The sequence below is a fragment of the Martes martes genome (assembly GCF_963455335.1).
Source record: "Martes martes genome assembly, chromosome: 7".
Taxonomy (NCBI): domain Eukaryota; kingdom Metazoa; phylum Chordata; class Mammalia; order Carnivora; family Mustelidae; genus Martes; species Martes martes.
The window spans coordinates 142,342,466-142,355,591 of NC_137894.1; the positions used below are offsets into that span (position 1 = coordinate 142,342,466).

Here is a 13,126-nt window from a genome sequence, read left to right on the forward strand (position 1 = left end):
TGAGGGACGGGGCTGAGGACAGGTCAGCGCTGGGGTCGCCGTTGGGGAGGCGGGAGGACGCCGAGAGCACCCTGGCGGAGAGGGGGAGCGGCCTAGGGAAGGCCTCCGGGACTGCGGGAGGCGGAGGCCAGGAGCATGAGGAGGAGCAGCAAGTGGTAAAGCAAACGAGAAGCGGAGGCGAGGCAGAGGCGAGGCAGAGGCGAGGCGGTCGGGGTGGAACGCACAGCACAGCCGGGAAAGGGAAAACGAACACGGTCCGGGAGGCAGAAGGATGCCGCTGTGGGGAGGCGCATGGCGCCGTCACGACCACCAGTGAAGCCAGCCCCTCCAGCGAGGAGCGATGGCTCCTCGGCCCCTGCCGTCCCGAGGCCGTGCCCGCTCCACACGCTCCTCCTGGGCCCGGAGCCAGCGGCTCTGCTCCCCTCACGCCCACACCTCCCTTGCCGGCCGCGGGTGCGGACTCTACTGCCCACTCTCTCCGTTCCTGCCTGGCGGCCAGCGGCCTGCTCCAGCCCTATCCCCTCTTCCCCAAAGACGCTCACAGCTTCCGAGCAGGCCTCCCGCCTCTGGGCCTGCACCTCGGGACTCGAACCAATGGGACATGGGAATGCTGTGTCTTACCTCGTGGTTCATGATCTTTCCATAGGTCTCCACGAGCGACTCTGCGTAGAAGGGCGTTTCTCCGTACAGCATCTCGTACATGCAGACGCCCAGCGACCACCAGTCACACTCGGGGCCGTACTTGCCCATGCCGTCCTCCATCGCCTGCAGGATCTCGGGCGAGATGTAGTCAGGAGTGCCCACGGCCACAGAGGACTGGACCTTGGGGAAGAGGGTGGTGTTGGAAGGGAAACCCAGGGCAGCTTTCATGCCCCATTCCTAACTGCCTTCCCTAAAACAGGGATGACAAATAAGGAAACCTTCATGCGGTAAAAGTGGCCTCTGATCATGATTAAAAACTGTAACTCAAAATTCAGTGCACATTAACTGTTCTCCTGCAGCACTGCGCCCTGGGCAGCGTCCAGAACGCACAACACTGTCTCTCACACCTGGTCTCTCTGGGCCCAAAGGCCCACCTCAGCCCCCAAATGGCACTGCAGTTCCTCAAGGGGTGGCATGTCCCACAGGCTCTGTCACGGCCCAAAGTGGGGTCCTGTGGCCACGTGTGTTCAGGCCAACCCTCTGCCACACCCATGTGCACACAGGCCCCCTAGGTTCTTGCAGAATGAATTCTAGGGTAGGGCCCAGACACCGGATTTCCAGGATGCTCCCAGGGATGCTAAGGTGGCTCACCCAGAGGCTACCCCAGCCTCCCAAAGGGAACATCAGGCACTAGGTGGGTGCTCAGGAACTCCCCGGAGGGGAAACAGGAGGCTAAGGGCCCTAGAAGGGGAAGAATATTCCCTCGGCTACCGACATCAGCAGAACAGGCCTGTGACCTGTTTCCTGAAATCTGTGGCCCGAGAGGGCAGCAGGCAGCACAGAGAAAGCGAGAGGAACCCAGTCAGCTGAGAATCATACCGGTCTCGGAGGACACAGAGAACAGAGTCCACAAGACTAAGGGAGAAACCACCACAGAAGGCCTGACTGACTCTCTCCCCTGGTCCCGCCTGAAGAGAGGGCCATGGGGTGAAGCCGCACCCCGGGTCAGACCGAATCAGCAGGGAGGGCTGCCTCCGTCACGTGACCAGATCACGGCTGGGCAGCGAGGCCACAGCTCCGAGGCGGGCAGGGGAAGACCGGGGCATGAGGTGGCGGCACGGGATGCGCAGCCACGCGTGCAGGGGACAAAGCTAAGCCACGCACTAGCTCAGTCGAACACTAGCTCAGTGTTCGTTCCGTCACAAGACTGGATTTGAGGACGGCACCCACCTATCAACTCATCAAGACACGCAGAAATGAGAGACTGGCTTGCTGGAAAGAGAAAAGTCTAGCATCAAGGACCCCTGCTTCCAGATCTGCAACACCCACAGAGAGAAAAGCCCTCACTGACGGGAAGTTAGCTGCCCAGACAGAACGAGGAGGGTAGTTACAGCGAACGTCTGTGCGCCTGAGCGTCCTGCATCGGGCGTTTCGAGAAGGGACGCAAGCGCCGCCTGCCGTCCACTGCAGCCCTGATGTAACTTTAGCCACCTAGTCACGTCCGGAAACCCAACAACCCCCGCTGAGAAGACACATGCGTGACTTTCGTAAACACAGGAAACAAAAAAGAGCTTTCAAACTTAAGTAGAACATTTCAACTGTCTCCTTAACAGATTTATCTTTTTTTTTTAAAAAATTTTATTTATTTATTTGACAGACAGAGATCACAAGTAGGCAGAGAGGCAGACAGAGAGAGAGGGGGAAGCAGGCTCCCTGCTGAGCAGAGAGCCCGATGTGGGGCTCGATCCTGGGATCGTGACCTGAGCCAAAGGCAGAGGCTTTAACCCACTGTGCCACCCAGGCGCCCCCAGATTTATCTTTTTAATTTACATTCATAAACTTGCTTTCTTAACTGGATCTCAAATCACAATTTTAAGCCCCTTCTAATTACAAGCAAACCCCAAATCAAATGGAAAATCTCCAACAAAATACCTACAGTTCCATCGTCATTCATCTTCAAGCATGATCCAAAGTCAGCCAGGCGGATATGACCGTTCACGTCCAAAAGGACATTGTCAGGTTTGATGTCTCTGTTAGTGAAATAAATAAATGAGTTCACCATTTCCACACTATGCATTTGGGAGGTCAAGCCCTTACCTTGCAGCGTATCAGTGACAATCTTGGGAGAACATCTCCCATGCACTTTATGTGGGTATGCGGCAGTGCTCACTGGTGCAGTGTCCCCGGTCCGTCGGGTGACATGCCACTCCCGTTCCCACCACACAGCCGACAAGGTCTCCTGAGTGTCTCCTTTGTGCCATGTGCTGTGCTCGACCCCAGGTCTATGACAGTGACAGACCCCACAGCCCCCTGCCCTCACGAAGCCTCCCCCTGGCTGAGGTGGCAGGAAACGAGCACGGGAGCACGACACGCGTGGTTAAGTGCTGTGAGGAAGTAAAAAATGCAGCCGAGGCTGGCGGGGCAGAGCCCGGATGAGAGCAAGAGGTGGGTGCGGCTCTGGGGCAGGAGCCCAGCAGACCAAGGGCGCGCAGCACACCCCACGCTGTATGTGACGGATGGTGACCTGGGGGCCGAAGACCAGTGAGCAGCAAGTGCACGGCAGCAAGGGAGGCCCGTGGTCGCACCTGCTGTTCTAGGTCCTGGCAAACGTGGGCCCCGGGTACGGGGTGGGGCTCTAAAGCACAAACCCTCCTTCCTGGCAAAATAAGCGAACGACAGGCCGGCGGGCGCGCAGTGAGAGCGCAGGTGTGCCGACACGGCGTGATGCCTCCGGGAAAGCAGACATACGCCCAGCTACTCCCAACATCGGGGACGAGTCCCACAAAGTGAGCAGAAGATGGTATTTCTTACCCACAGGAAGACCTGCAAAGCAAAAGAAAGCTAGCACAGCACTCCGAACCGGACAACACATAGGGAGAGGAGAAAACAAACCCTCCGCGAGTCAGGAAAATACAAACTAAGAGCCGAACCAGACAAAACAGGGAAGAAATGAAGAGAGTTGATTTAACTCAGGAAGAACCAGAAGAAAAAGACAAAAATCATCTCAGAAATAGTGACTCGATTATAAGGTACCCAAAGGAGAACAAACTAAAATAAAGATCTGGTGAAAGGCAGTGAAGAAAGGGAGGGAAAGACCTAGAAGAACAAAAAGTGAGACAAAGCAGAGAGAAGGGTCAGAGAGAGAACAGTTGGAGTGAAGCAGAAGGCAGGCTAGGAAGCCCCAGAACACAGATCACGGGAGTCCCCAAAGAAACCGAAACCGTAGAACATAACTAATACTTGAAAAGACAGAAGTAAAAAAAGGACCTGAACCGACAGACTGCGGGGCCCATCAGTGAACACTTTCCAGTGTCCTGTTTCTGGGAGCCAGAAAAGTCCATACTGAAGGTCACAGGGATCGGTGACTGTGTGAGGACAGCCAGGAGAACCGTGAGGACAAAGCAAGGGGTCTTGTGCGGCGACCAGGCCGCCGTGGGCTCAGCCTCCATGATTAAAGCCGCAGGGCCCTGGCGCGGAGAGACACAGAGACGGCGGGACAGGACGGAATTTCCAAAACCAGGCCAGCTGCACAAGGAGTGCGGACGTGCGGAGGGTAACCTCTCAGTCCACCGGGGCAGACAGACACGTGACTAAGTAAGCGGCTCATGGCACGGCAGGAGGGCCTCTTCAGGATAAAGTCGGAGCCCCCCTACCTCAACTGCCCGCCCCCCAAATCTCGGTCTTGGCCGCGTTTCCCCTGCGCCATCCTGCATCTCTTTCACGCGTGCAGCTCCTGGCTCGAGCTTTTCCTTTTCCGAGACCGTGTTTGTTTTCTGCATATTCCGTCTCACAAAACTGCACCGTTTTTCCATCCCTAAGCCATACTCCCTATTCTTTCCGGGAATGTGATGTCCTCTGCCGGCAAGCCTGTGTCAGGCCGAGAGTCTTCGTTCCCACCTCTGCTGGGATCCGGGGCCGACCTCTCGGGAGCAGGGGCGCCGCGCTCCCCGCCCCCGGCCGCCCCGGCATCCCGTGCTGCCGAAGCCCCGCCGTCGGGTGGCAGGCACTGCCTGAAGTCACCGCAGGTCCACAGACAGCCACTTCAGAAGCCGGGTGCAGGGCTGGGGCACAGGGTCCAGGCCGTGTGTGTTAAAGCCAGCAGTGCCGCTGCTCGTGCTGGCAGAACACACTTCTCTCCGGCCCCACCAGATGTGGTTTCAGGCTACTCACACCGTGTCCTCCTCCACCGGAGGCTCGGGAGTACTGACTTCCTACAAAACCTGACTTCGCGAACTTTCTACCAAAGATGCAAGGCTTGCTGTTTTTAGATGGGGTCGTTCAAGTGCTAAGTCTGAATCCTGAGTTGATGGCGCTGCTAATTACATATTTAATTCTCGTACTATGCCTGGAGCTCCGACAACAGAGTGAAGCTTCTACAGAGCCAATTAAGAAAATACGAAGAAAGCTTTCTAATTAGGGAAATAGGGAAAGAATAAACTGTTAATAAGGTGGTCAGATTAATTTCCCTGGAGATCAGTGATAAATGCAAAGACATTCACGTCTGGTGTGAATCAGGCACAGTCTGTCAGAAAAGTAAAACATAAAATTGAAGGTTGAAAACAACTACAACGAACTGTTACAAAAGCAGGCACAATGACATTAAGGAATCCACGAAAAAGGGAAAATGCACTGCCCCAAACCCCATCGCCCTAAACGAAGTGACAATTATTTGGGGCAGCTCCCCCTGCTTACTCTGTGACACAGGGACCTGTGCCACCGTGCCCTGGGCAGGACATGTGGCCGGAGGCAAGCTGTCCCAAGGCCTGGTGCCTCGGTTTCCCCGCTGAGCAGTGAGGTGACACTCACCGCCAGACCTGAAGGGCAGTTCTATTCGCACTGGGTACCATGGCTACCCTTGGGACAGGAGCTGCGCCTTCACAGTCCTAAGAGGAAGGTGACTTCCAATCTAGAACCCCGTACTGGTTCCTCCCTCAGTCATACACCTGGATGGAATTAAGATGCTGATCTCAAAAAAAAAAAAAAAAAAAGATCTCAGGAGCCTCCTTTTCCAGAATTTACAGAGTGTGTGCTACCAGATCGAAAGAATGAACTGAGAAAGAGGAAGATGTGTGACTCAGAAAACAAGGGCTCTAGTCCTAGGGCAGTGGGGAGGGAGCCTGTCCGGGGGAAGAGCTCCCAGGAGAAGGCCAGAGCAGGAGGCTCAGAGAGCACCCGGGCGGAGGGGACCGGGAAGGAAGAGGTGGCGCCAAGAAAAGTCAGACCAAGGCACACACAGGCTTTTTAACTCAGTGGCGGCGCTAGGGGATAATTAGCGATGGCCACCACGGAAAAGCAGACTCGTGAAAAAACAGGGCCACTACAACCCCGGAGAAGACAAGTCGTACAACGAGTGTAAATACTGTGAGTGCAAGGCTCACCTGTCGTATCTACACGGGCGCTGTGGTATGAACAGCAAACACAGATTTAACCAAACATTATCATTTACGGATTCCCATGGTGCGGGAGGGGGGATAGAAAGCACGTGCGGGGGGAGGGCCGCGAAGGAGACCTCTGTAAAGGGTAAATCTCCATTTTAATAGATGTAGTCTAATTCTCCCTTCTCCACAAAAAAAAGAGAAGAGCGAGAGAAGCCCATTATTTAGAAATATGAGGTAAATACCAGAAGAAACATTAAGAAAGCGACAAGCCACCCGCGGCCAGTGGAATTGGGTAGGAGACTCACAGTTATCTGACTTTGACAAAGAAACAAACCCAGCCCCGGACCAGTTTGCTGTCTTAAACGGCAGGAAGAGATGAACGCAGTCCCTTGCACCAGAGAGCACGAGCCTGGCAAAGGGCCCCCAGAACAGCGGGAGGACACCAACCACACGGACACCAGTGACCCCCCCGGGCCGAGAGCCAGTCACACCGTCACTCAGGCTACTGGGGTGTGAGCCCCTCTCTGCAGCCTCTCCTTCCTGCATTTTGCTGCAGGCCGTGGAACAGGGAAAGCAGCGCTGACCAGCTAGGGGGTGGGCGTCCTGGGGAGGAGGGTCAGCAGGGGAGAGGGGGAGCTGCTGTCAGGTGGCCTCGGGTGACCGGGTGACCGGTGCTCCAGCATCAAGGCTGTCACAGTGACGCTGGGATCCCCCGGTGCCAGGCGTTGGGGCGGCTCAAAGAGAGGGCTGCTAAGTGCATGAGCTCCCGGGGGGCCTGGAGCCTGGGGCCTATGACACAGAGAGCTCTGAGGGCCCTTTAACGCATTCCACGCAGCCTCTGTAAAACCCAAGAGGTGGTTACCTGTGCACGTAGTGCAGCTGATGGATGGAGTCGATGGCCAACACCATTTCACCAATGTAGAATCTTGCCATGTCTTCCGGAAGCTTGTCTTCAAATTTACTGAGCAGGGTCAGCAAATCACCACCCACATAGTAGTCCATGACCAAGTACTACAAATGGGGTGAGATGGGGGAGAAGAGGGTACAGTCAGCACCAAGCCTGACAACTGAAGTCCAAACCCCCACCAGGAAGCTCTCCGGCTCTTCAAGTCGGGACCGACGCCTTGCTCCCACGTCATCCAGGATGCCCCCGGTTTGATGGACCCTAACACCGCTGTACTTGCCAGCCAGCATCCGGCAGAGAACAACTCCAACAGGTAATACATTTAACCTATGGAGAAAGTTACCGAAGAGTGTGATGCAGGAGAAGGCACGACAGAAGCTGGAGACCCAAAGCAGAAACACGATTCGTGATCTGTCAAGTTCTCCGGGGTTTGTACGAATTCTCCCGGCCCTTACATCACAGGAAGAGGACCCTTGACCAGAGGAAGAAGGTGAGTTATCTAAAACCCATGAAACTAGCAGCTCTTATTAGAAAGGCGACCCCACCAACAAGGTGGAAGGCAGGTACCTCTGCGTAAAGCCCCAGGAAAAATCAGACCCTTTACTGCTTACGCAGAAACTAAAGCCACGACAGAAGAGCGTCCAGGTGCCGGGTGGCCTGCGAGTGGGACTGAGTGGGCCTCCCCTCGGAGCAGGGCAGCCTCCTCTCTGACAACAGCCTCTCGGCGCAGCACCCTGAACGCTCTGACGTCTGATGGGGCATCTCACAGGTCAGGGAGGCCCGGGACGGGTGAGACTGTCACAGCCAGAGTCGGGGTGGCTGCGGCTCGGGGACTGTTGGGGAAGTGGCGGGCCCCGCCCCAGAGCAATCACCTCCCTGGAAGCCAGTTTGCATTGACGAGATGGACATGCTGGTCCAGCAGTTAACTAGCCAACAGAGGGAAACGCCAGCACCCGGCTTACCGAGCCGGAGAAACGACCGCTGCAGACTGACTGGGACCCAAACGGCGGTCAGAGAGCAGCTGCTGGGCTCCGTGCTCTCAGGCTCCGGCTCGCGGCCGTCCCCTCTGGCAATGCCCGCAGCAGCCCCCGCTGCAGGCACGAGCACAATCCCATTCTGCGGGCGAGGAAGTGAGGCCCAAGGCCCAAAGTGGCCCAGCCAGCGAGTGACGGAGCAAGGATCCGAACACAGGCAATCGGACCCAGGCCCAGAACGGCAAACACGGCCCTCGGTGCCTCATGCCGGAGCAGAGTAGCCACCATGCCAGGGGTTCATGTGAGGAGGGGGACCGTCACCCAGGCCCCTGCTCCCCAAAGCACCCGTACTGCCCACCCTCCCACCGGGCCTCACAAACCACTCCCCTCGGCCTGATCTCACGGCGCTGAGGCGCGGCAGCCCACCTGTCCAAGAGGGGGTCCTGGGGGACCGGGTCCCCCCTCACCCGCACCCACAACAACTCCTGTTTCATGGAAGGCCCTTGACGGCGCACGCTGAGCTCGTGCCCTCCCTTGTTCACTCGCTCATTCTCGGCCAGGAGCCTCTGGCGGCCCCCGAGACAACGGGCGCTGTCCGCAGAGCTGCCGCTGAGGGGAGGGACAGAGACCGTACGTAAGCGTGCAGATGGCCACGGCACTTTCAGAGAGTGCCAGGCTCAGAAGAAAACGAAACCACACAGCCTACGAGAGCACAAGGCCGCAGGGACCGTCAGGCAGACGTCTGGGGCCTGCACGGCAGGCAGAAGCCGGCCCTGGCATGGGTTGGGGGTCATGTTCCAGACAAAGGGAGGTGTGCGAAGAGAAGGATGTGGCCAGCTGGGGGGAATGGACAACAGTGACTACGGCCGGAGTGTGAGCAAAGCCAGGCCCCAACGGGCCACAGCGGGGACCGCACGCCCCACTCCAAGCGCCAGGGAAGCTGCCGGGAGGTCCTGGGCTAGACCGCTGCAACCGGCTGCACTTTACAAGCCTTCCCTGCCTGCCCAGGAAGAAGAGACTAGAGGACGAGGGCCAGGAGCAGGGCAGGAGAGGGGCTGGGAGGCCGTGACGCGGCTGGTCCAGGCAAGAGGTGAGGGTGACGGGCGCTAGGGCGGCGGGTGGGGGGCACAGAGAGGCTGGATCAGAAATCGTGGGTATCTGGAGGCAAAGCCCAGAGCACCTGTGGACAGACGCACCCGGGGAGAGGGGGCAGGGGAACGAACAGCCAAGCTGTGCAGACCCTAAGGAAAACATGAAGCGGCACGTCTGGCCAAATGTCAGGGCTTTCCAGGTCCGCCGGGAAACAGAAGAAAACAAGGACGGAGCACAGCGGGGCTAAACAGGACGGACAGGCCCTCGCGAAACTAATCTGTAAGAGAAGGTCAACTGTGAGAGCTGCTGAGGTGAACGCGCAGAACCTGATCTCCGGAGTAAGAACCAGACCAGTTACTTTCTCTGTCGTGTAACCCAGGACTCTAAGTCAGAAAAGGCAACGCCCTTTTAGTTACTGGTGAAACAGGTTTAATTTTTATGACAGGCCGAGTTTAGACGCCTACAGCAGAAATTATAACATGAACCGGCTCGGCAGGGCAGCCAAGGAACCCACAGGATGAGAGAGGCCTGAAGCGACCCGGCCCACCCCCACGAGGGTGCTGACGGCCACTGTCCCGGCGAGCAGGAACCTGCCGGAAAGCACCACTCGGGGGCGGCAGAGACAGCGGCCAGACCCCGGTCCACCGACCCAGCAAGAGGACCCAGGAAGGGCCCAGAGTCCCTGCTCTCCTTCTCCCTAGTTGTCCCTGGACCTGTTTGTGCAACTCTGCACGCTCCAGAAGACGGCTTCTTGGCTGGGATTCCTAGTGGACTGTCCGCGGTCAAAATAAGCCCAGACTGCGACACCCCGCGCTGACCTCGGGGACGAGGCGCTGCCCCCCTTCTGCACACACAGCCCCGCGCCGCCCAGACCCCTCAGAGGCTTCACCACGTCGGAAACGGGCTGGAGCCGGTCCCCTCCCAGCAGCGGCCCACGTGCAGAGGGCTCCAGGGCATCAGGACTCTGCGGTCTGTGGGGAAGGAACCTGAACACCACTTCCTGCCACAGGCCTGGGCTGCGGTCCCTGCTCAGCCCCCTCATCTGAGCGACAACTCTGGGCACATGACTTCATCCCTTCCTGCTCCCGACACCCCATTTAAAAAGTGATGACCACTCTGAATGCCTAAGCCGTGGGGTCCTTGGAAAGACGTACGGAAGTGACCCACACGCCTCTGCCCAGTAAGCGCAATGGTCCCCTCTGTAGGAGCAAGTGTATATATTTCAAATTCTTTTAGAGACAGAGCACAAGCGCGTGAGTGAGCAGAGGGGACGGGTGGGGGAGGGGCAGAGGGAGAGGGAGAAAATCCCAAGCAGACCCCACGCTGAGCGCGGAGCCTGACACGGGGCTCCATATCCCGACCCTGAGATCATGACCTGAGCTGAAACCAAGAGTCGGACGCTCAACTGACTGACGCACCCAGCTGCCCCTATTTTAAATTCTGAATAAAGAGCTTAACAAACCCTTCTACCTAATTCGGACCGTTCAAATCTAAGGGAGTTCTCTGATGTCTGAAAGACACGGTTCTCTGACGAGTAAGCTTGCTCTAGGGAACGGAGCACACTAGCAGGGACGTGCTCAGGGAGACAGAGGTCCCTGCCCTGGGGCTGTGCTGACCGCTGAAGGCCCCTCGGCCACCGCCGGAGCCGCGCGGGCCAGAGGAACGAGGCAGAGATCAGCTTCTCTGAGGTCTCCTCGCCCGACACCCGGAGCTCCACATACGGACTTTGGCTTTAGGCGAACCTAGAGTCCCTCTCGGAGTTCACAGCGCCTCAGACCCCGGGTTTGGTTTCCCTCCACTCTGAGCCGCTGTGTCTGCGTCCCCCTGCGTTCACGTCCAGGCACATGTGAGAACCACGCGGCAGACTGGTCACCACTGAAAGTAAGCCCAGCTCAAGTCAGGGGAAACGGATGCCAAGAACCCCCCAAGCCTGTGTCAGAAGGCCTCAGAGCACCCGGCTCAGAGTCCTGGACCCGCCGCCAAGCAGCAGAGGCATCAACAGCCGCTCGGCATCCGGGGCTGAGCCCGCGGCCCCTGCAACTCGCTCTCGTCCTCACACATAACTCCAGACACTCGAGATGGAAAACGCTGGACACCCCCAGCTTATTTAAATGGAACAGCCCCAGTGACCAAACTAATCAGGTTAGCTAATGATCAGGAAAACAAAGTATACAAGCTCACTAGTCTATTTTTACAAATGCCACCTATTACTACATTACAACAAACCCGAGTCTTCTCTGGTCAAATATGCGGTGAAACAGTGTCAATTCCACGCCGTGTGACCCCTTTTTCAGTCCCAGCACGAAGGAATCCACGAGCCGCAGCCACGCGCCATCTGAGTGCCTTGGCCCCGGGACCCACACGTACCAGGTAGTTCTCGTCCTGGAAGGCGTAGTGCAGCGTCGTGATCCACTGGCAGTCCCCGTTCACCAGCACGTCCCGTTCTTCCCGGAAACAGGCCGTCTGTAAGGAATCGGGGCAGTCGGTCTATGTGCATCTGAGCAGCACAGTCCCCAGCAGAGGGGACCCTGCCGTGGCATGGCTCTGGAGACGGTGCAGGACGCCGCCCCCCCCCCACCTGGAAATTCCCCGAGGCAGCTCCCACCCACTCCTCAGTCTTTCTTCAGCCCCACGGGCCGAGAGCCTGAACGGCTCCAGGTTATTCCTTGCTCCTGCCCACACGGGCACCAAGGACAGCTAAGAACTCCTTCCTCATGATGGGCCCGTGCCCTCCCCACCCCCCACGGGCCCACTGCTCCAGCCAGCACGGGACAGTCCACCGGGCTCGAGGGTGGATGCTGGCCCGTCCCACACAGCAATGCCTGACCTCTCCTGACCAGGCCAGCTTTGCCTTGATGGCCTATGGTGCGGCCACCCCGTGTGTGACCCTCTCTGTCACAGACCGCACGGATGGCAGGAAAAGGCACACACCCCTGCTTCCTGACCTGAGCCGTGGAAGGGGTTTCACTTCTAGCACGCTGGTGCACACGACCGTCACAGGACACTCTGAGCATGGAACATTTCAACTCCTTATATTTGAAACTGGCAAAGCTTCACAAAAATGAGGCACCAACAGGGGCCCCGCTCTGGCACAGACCGCACGGATGGCAGGAAAAGGCACACACCCCTGCTTCCTGACCTGAGCCGTGGAAGGGGTTTCACTTCTAGCACGCTGGTGCACACGACCGTCACAGGACACTCTGAGCATGGAACATTTCAACTCCTTATATTTGAAACTGGCAAAGCTTCACAAAAATGAGGCACCAACAGGGGCCCCGCTCTGGCACACATGGGGAATTCTACCTGTTCTCTCCAGAGACTCACAGTGGCCTGGAGAACTTTCCTCCTCCAAGTTTTCTGCTCTAAACTTGTTTTCTAAAGTTTTTCTTTCAAGAAGAAATGACTGAAGTAGATGCGCCTCAATTCTACTAATTAAAAGCAGTGAAGGTAACTTCAGTGGGGCAGCGGTCAGCTTACAGTGTCCAGATCTGCAGAGACCAGAGGTCCCGGAGCCCCTGTGGCCCCTTGGCCGGCGACCACTGAGACCACAGGGCCCGGTATGGGGAGGCCACAAGACGCTCCGTGGTCCCAAGCACCTGCCCATCCACATTTAGAAAGAAAGCCATCCTGACACCAAGGACCACCAGCATCAGGACCCACAGTCAGGAAAGACATGTATTGTTCAGCAGTTTTGTTTTTTTTGAGAGAAAACTTTCAGGACTTCTTTTTTATGAGCCAAATAGATGAGCTGAAAGCCGAGCACGATCCACAAGTTACGAATTAATGTGGTTTTGCAGCTTCTCTATTGCTTCTCCTCTTGCTGACTCCACACTTTTAAAGATTTTTAGAAGTTAATATAAAATTTAACGTTCAAAATAAAATTACTAAGTAAGAATGAAAAGATAAATTACTTTAACCCACATTTTATATCAAAATTGTTTTTATACGTATCTCACCCCCCCATGACATATATGCTGAGATAATCATCATAATTATCATCATAAATCATATATAATCAAATCCTGGGACTTTGCAGAGTACGCCAATTAGATAGGATCTCTGTAACCAGATTTAAATTTCAAAATGCCATAATTTAAAAATGTACTCACCATGACATGTGGGTAAATACTAACTCG

At 56.6% G+C, this 13,126-nt stretch overlaps 1 protein-coding gene across 1 annotated transcript in view; it reads right to left on the bottom strand.

Moving 5' to 3' along the window:
- The window catches only part of CDC42BPB (CDC42 binding protein kinase beta), a 98,805-nt gene that overhangs the window by 38,979 nt on the left and 46,700 nt on the right, over positions 1-13,126 (bottom strand). The window contains exons 4-7 of the mRNA XM_080807783.1: positions 11,358-11,453; positions 6,883-7,031; positions 2,579-2,672; positions 622-822 (exon numbers count right to left, since the gene is read on the bottom strand). Of these exons, the coding sequence (XP_080663909.1) occupies positions 622-822; positions 2,579-2,672; positions 6,883-7,031; positions 11,358-11,453 (540 nt within the window). The remainder of the gene's footprint in view (positions 1-621; positions 823-2,578; positions 2,673-6,882; positions 7,032-11,357; positions 11,454-13,126) is intronic.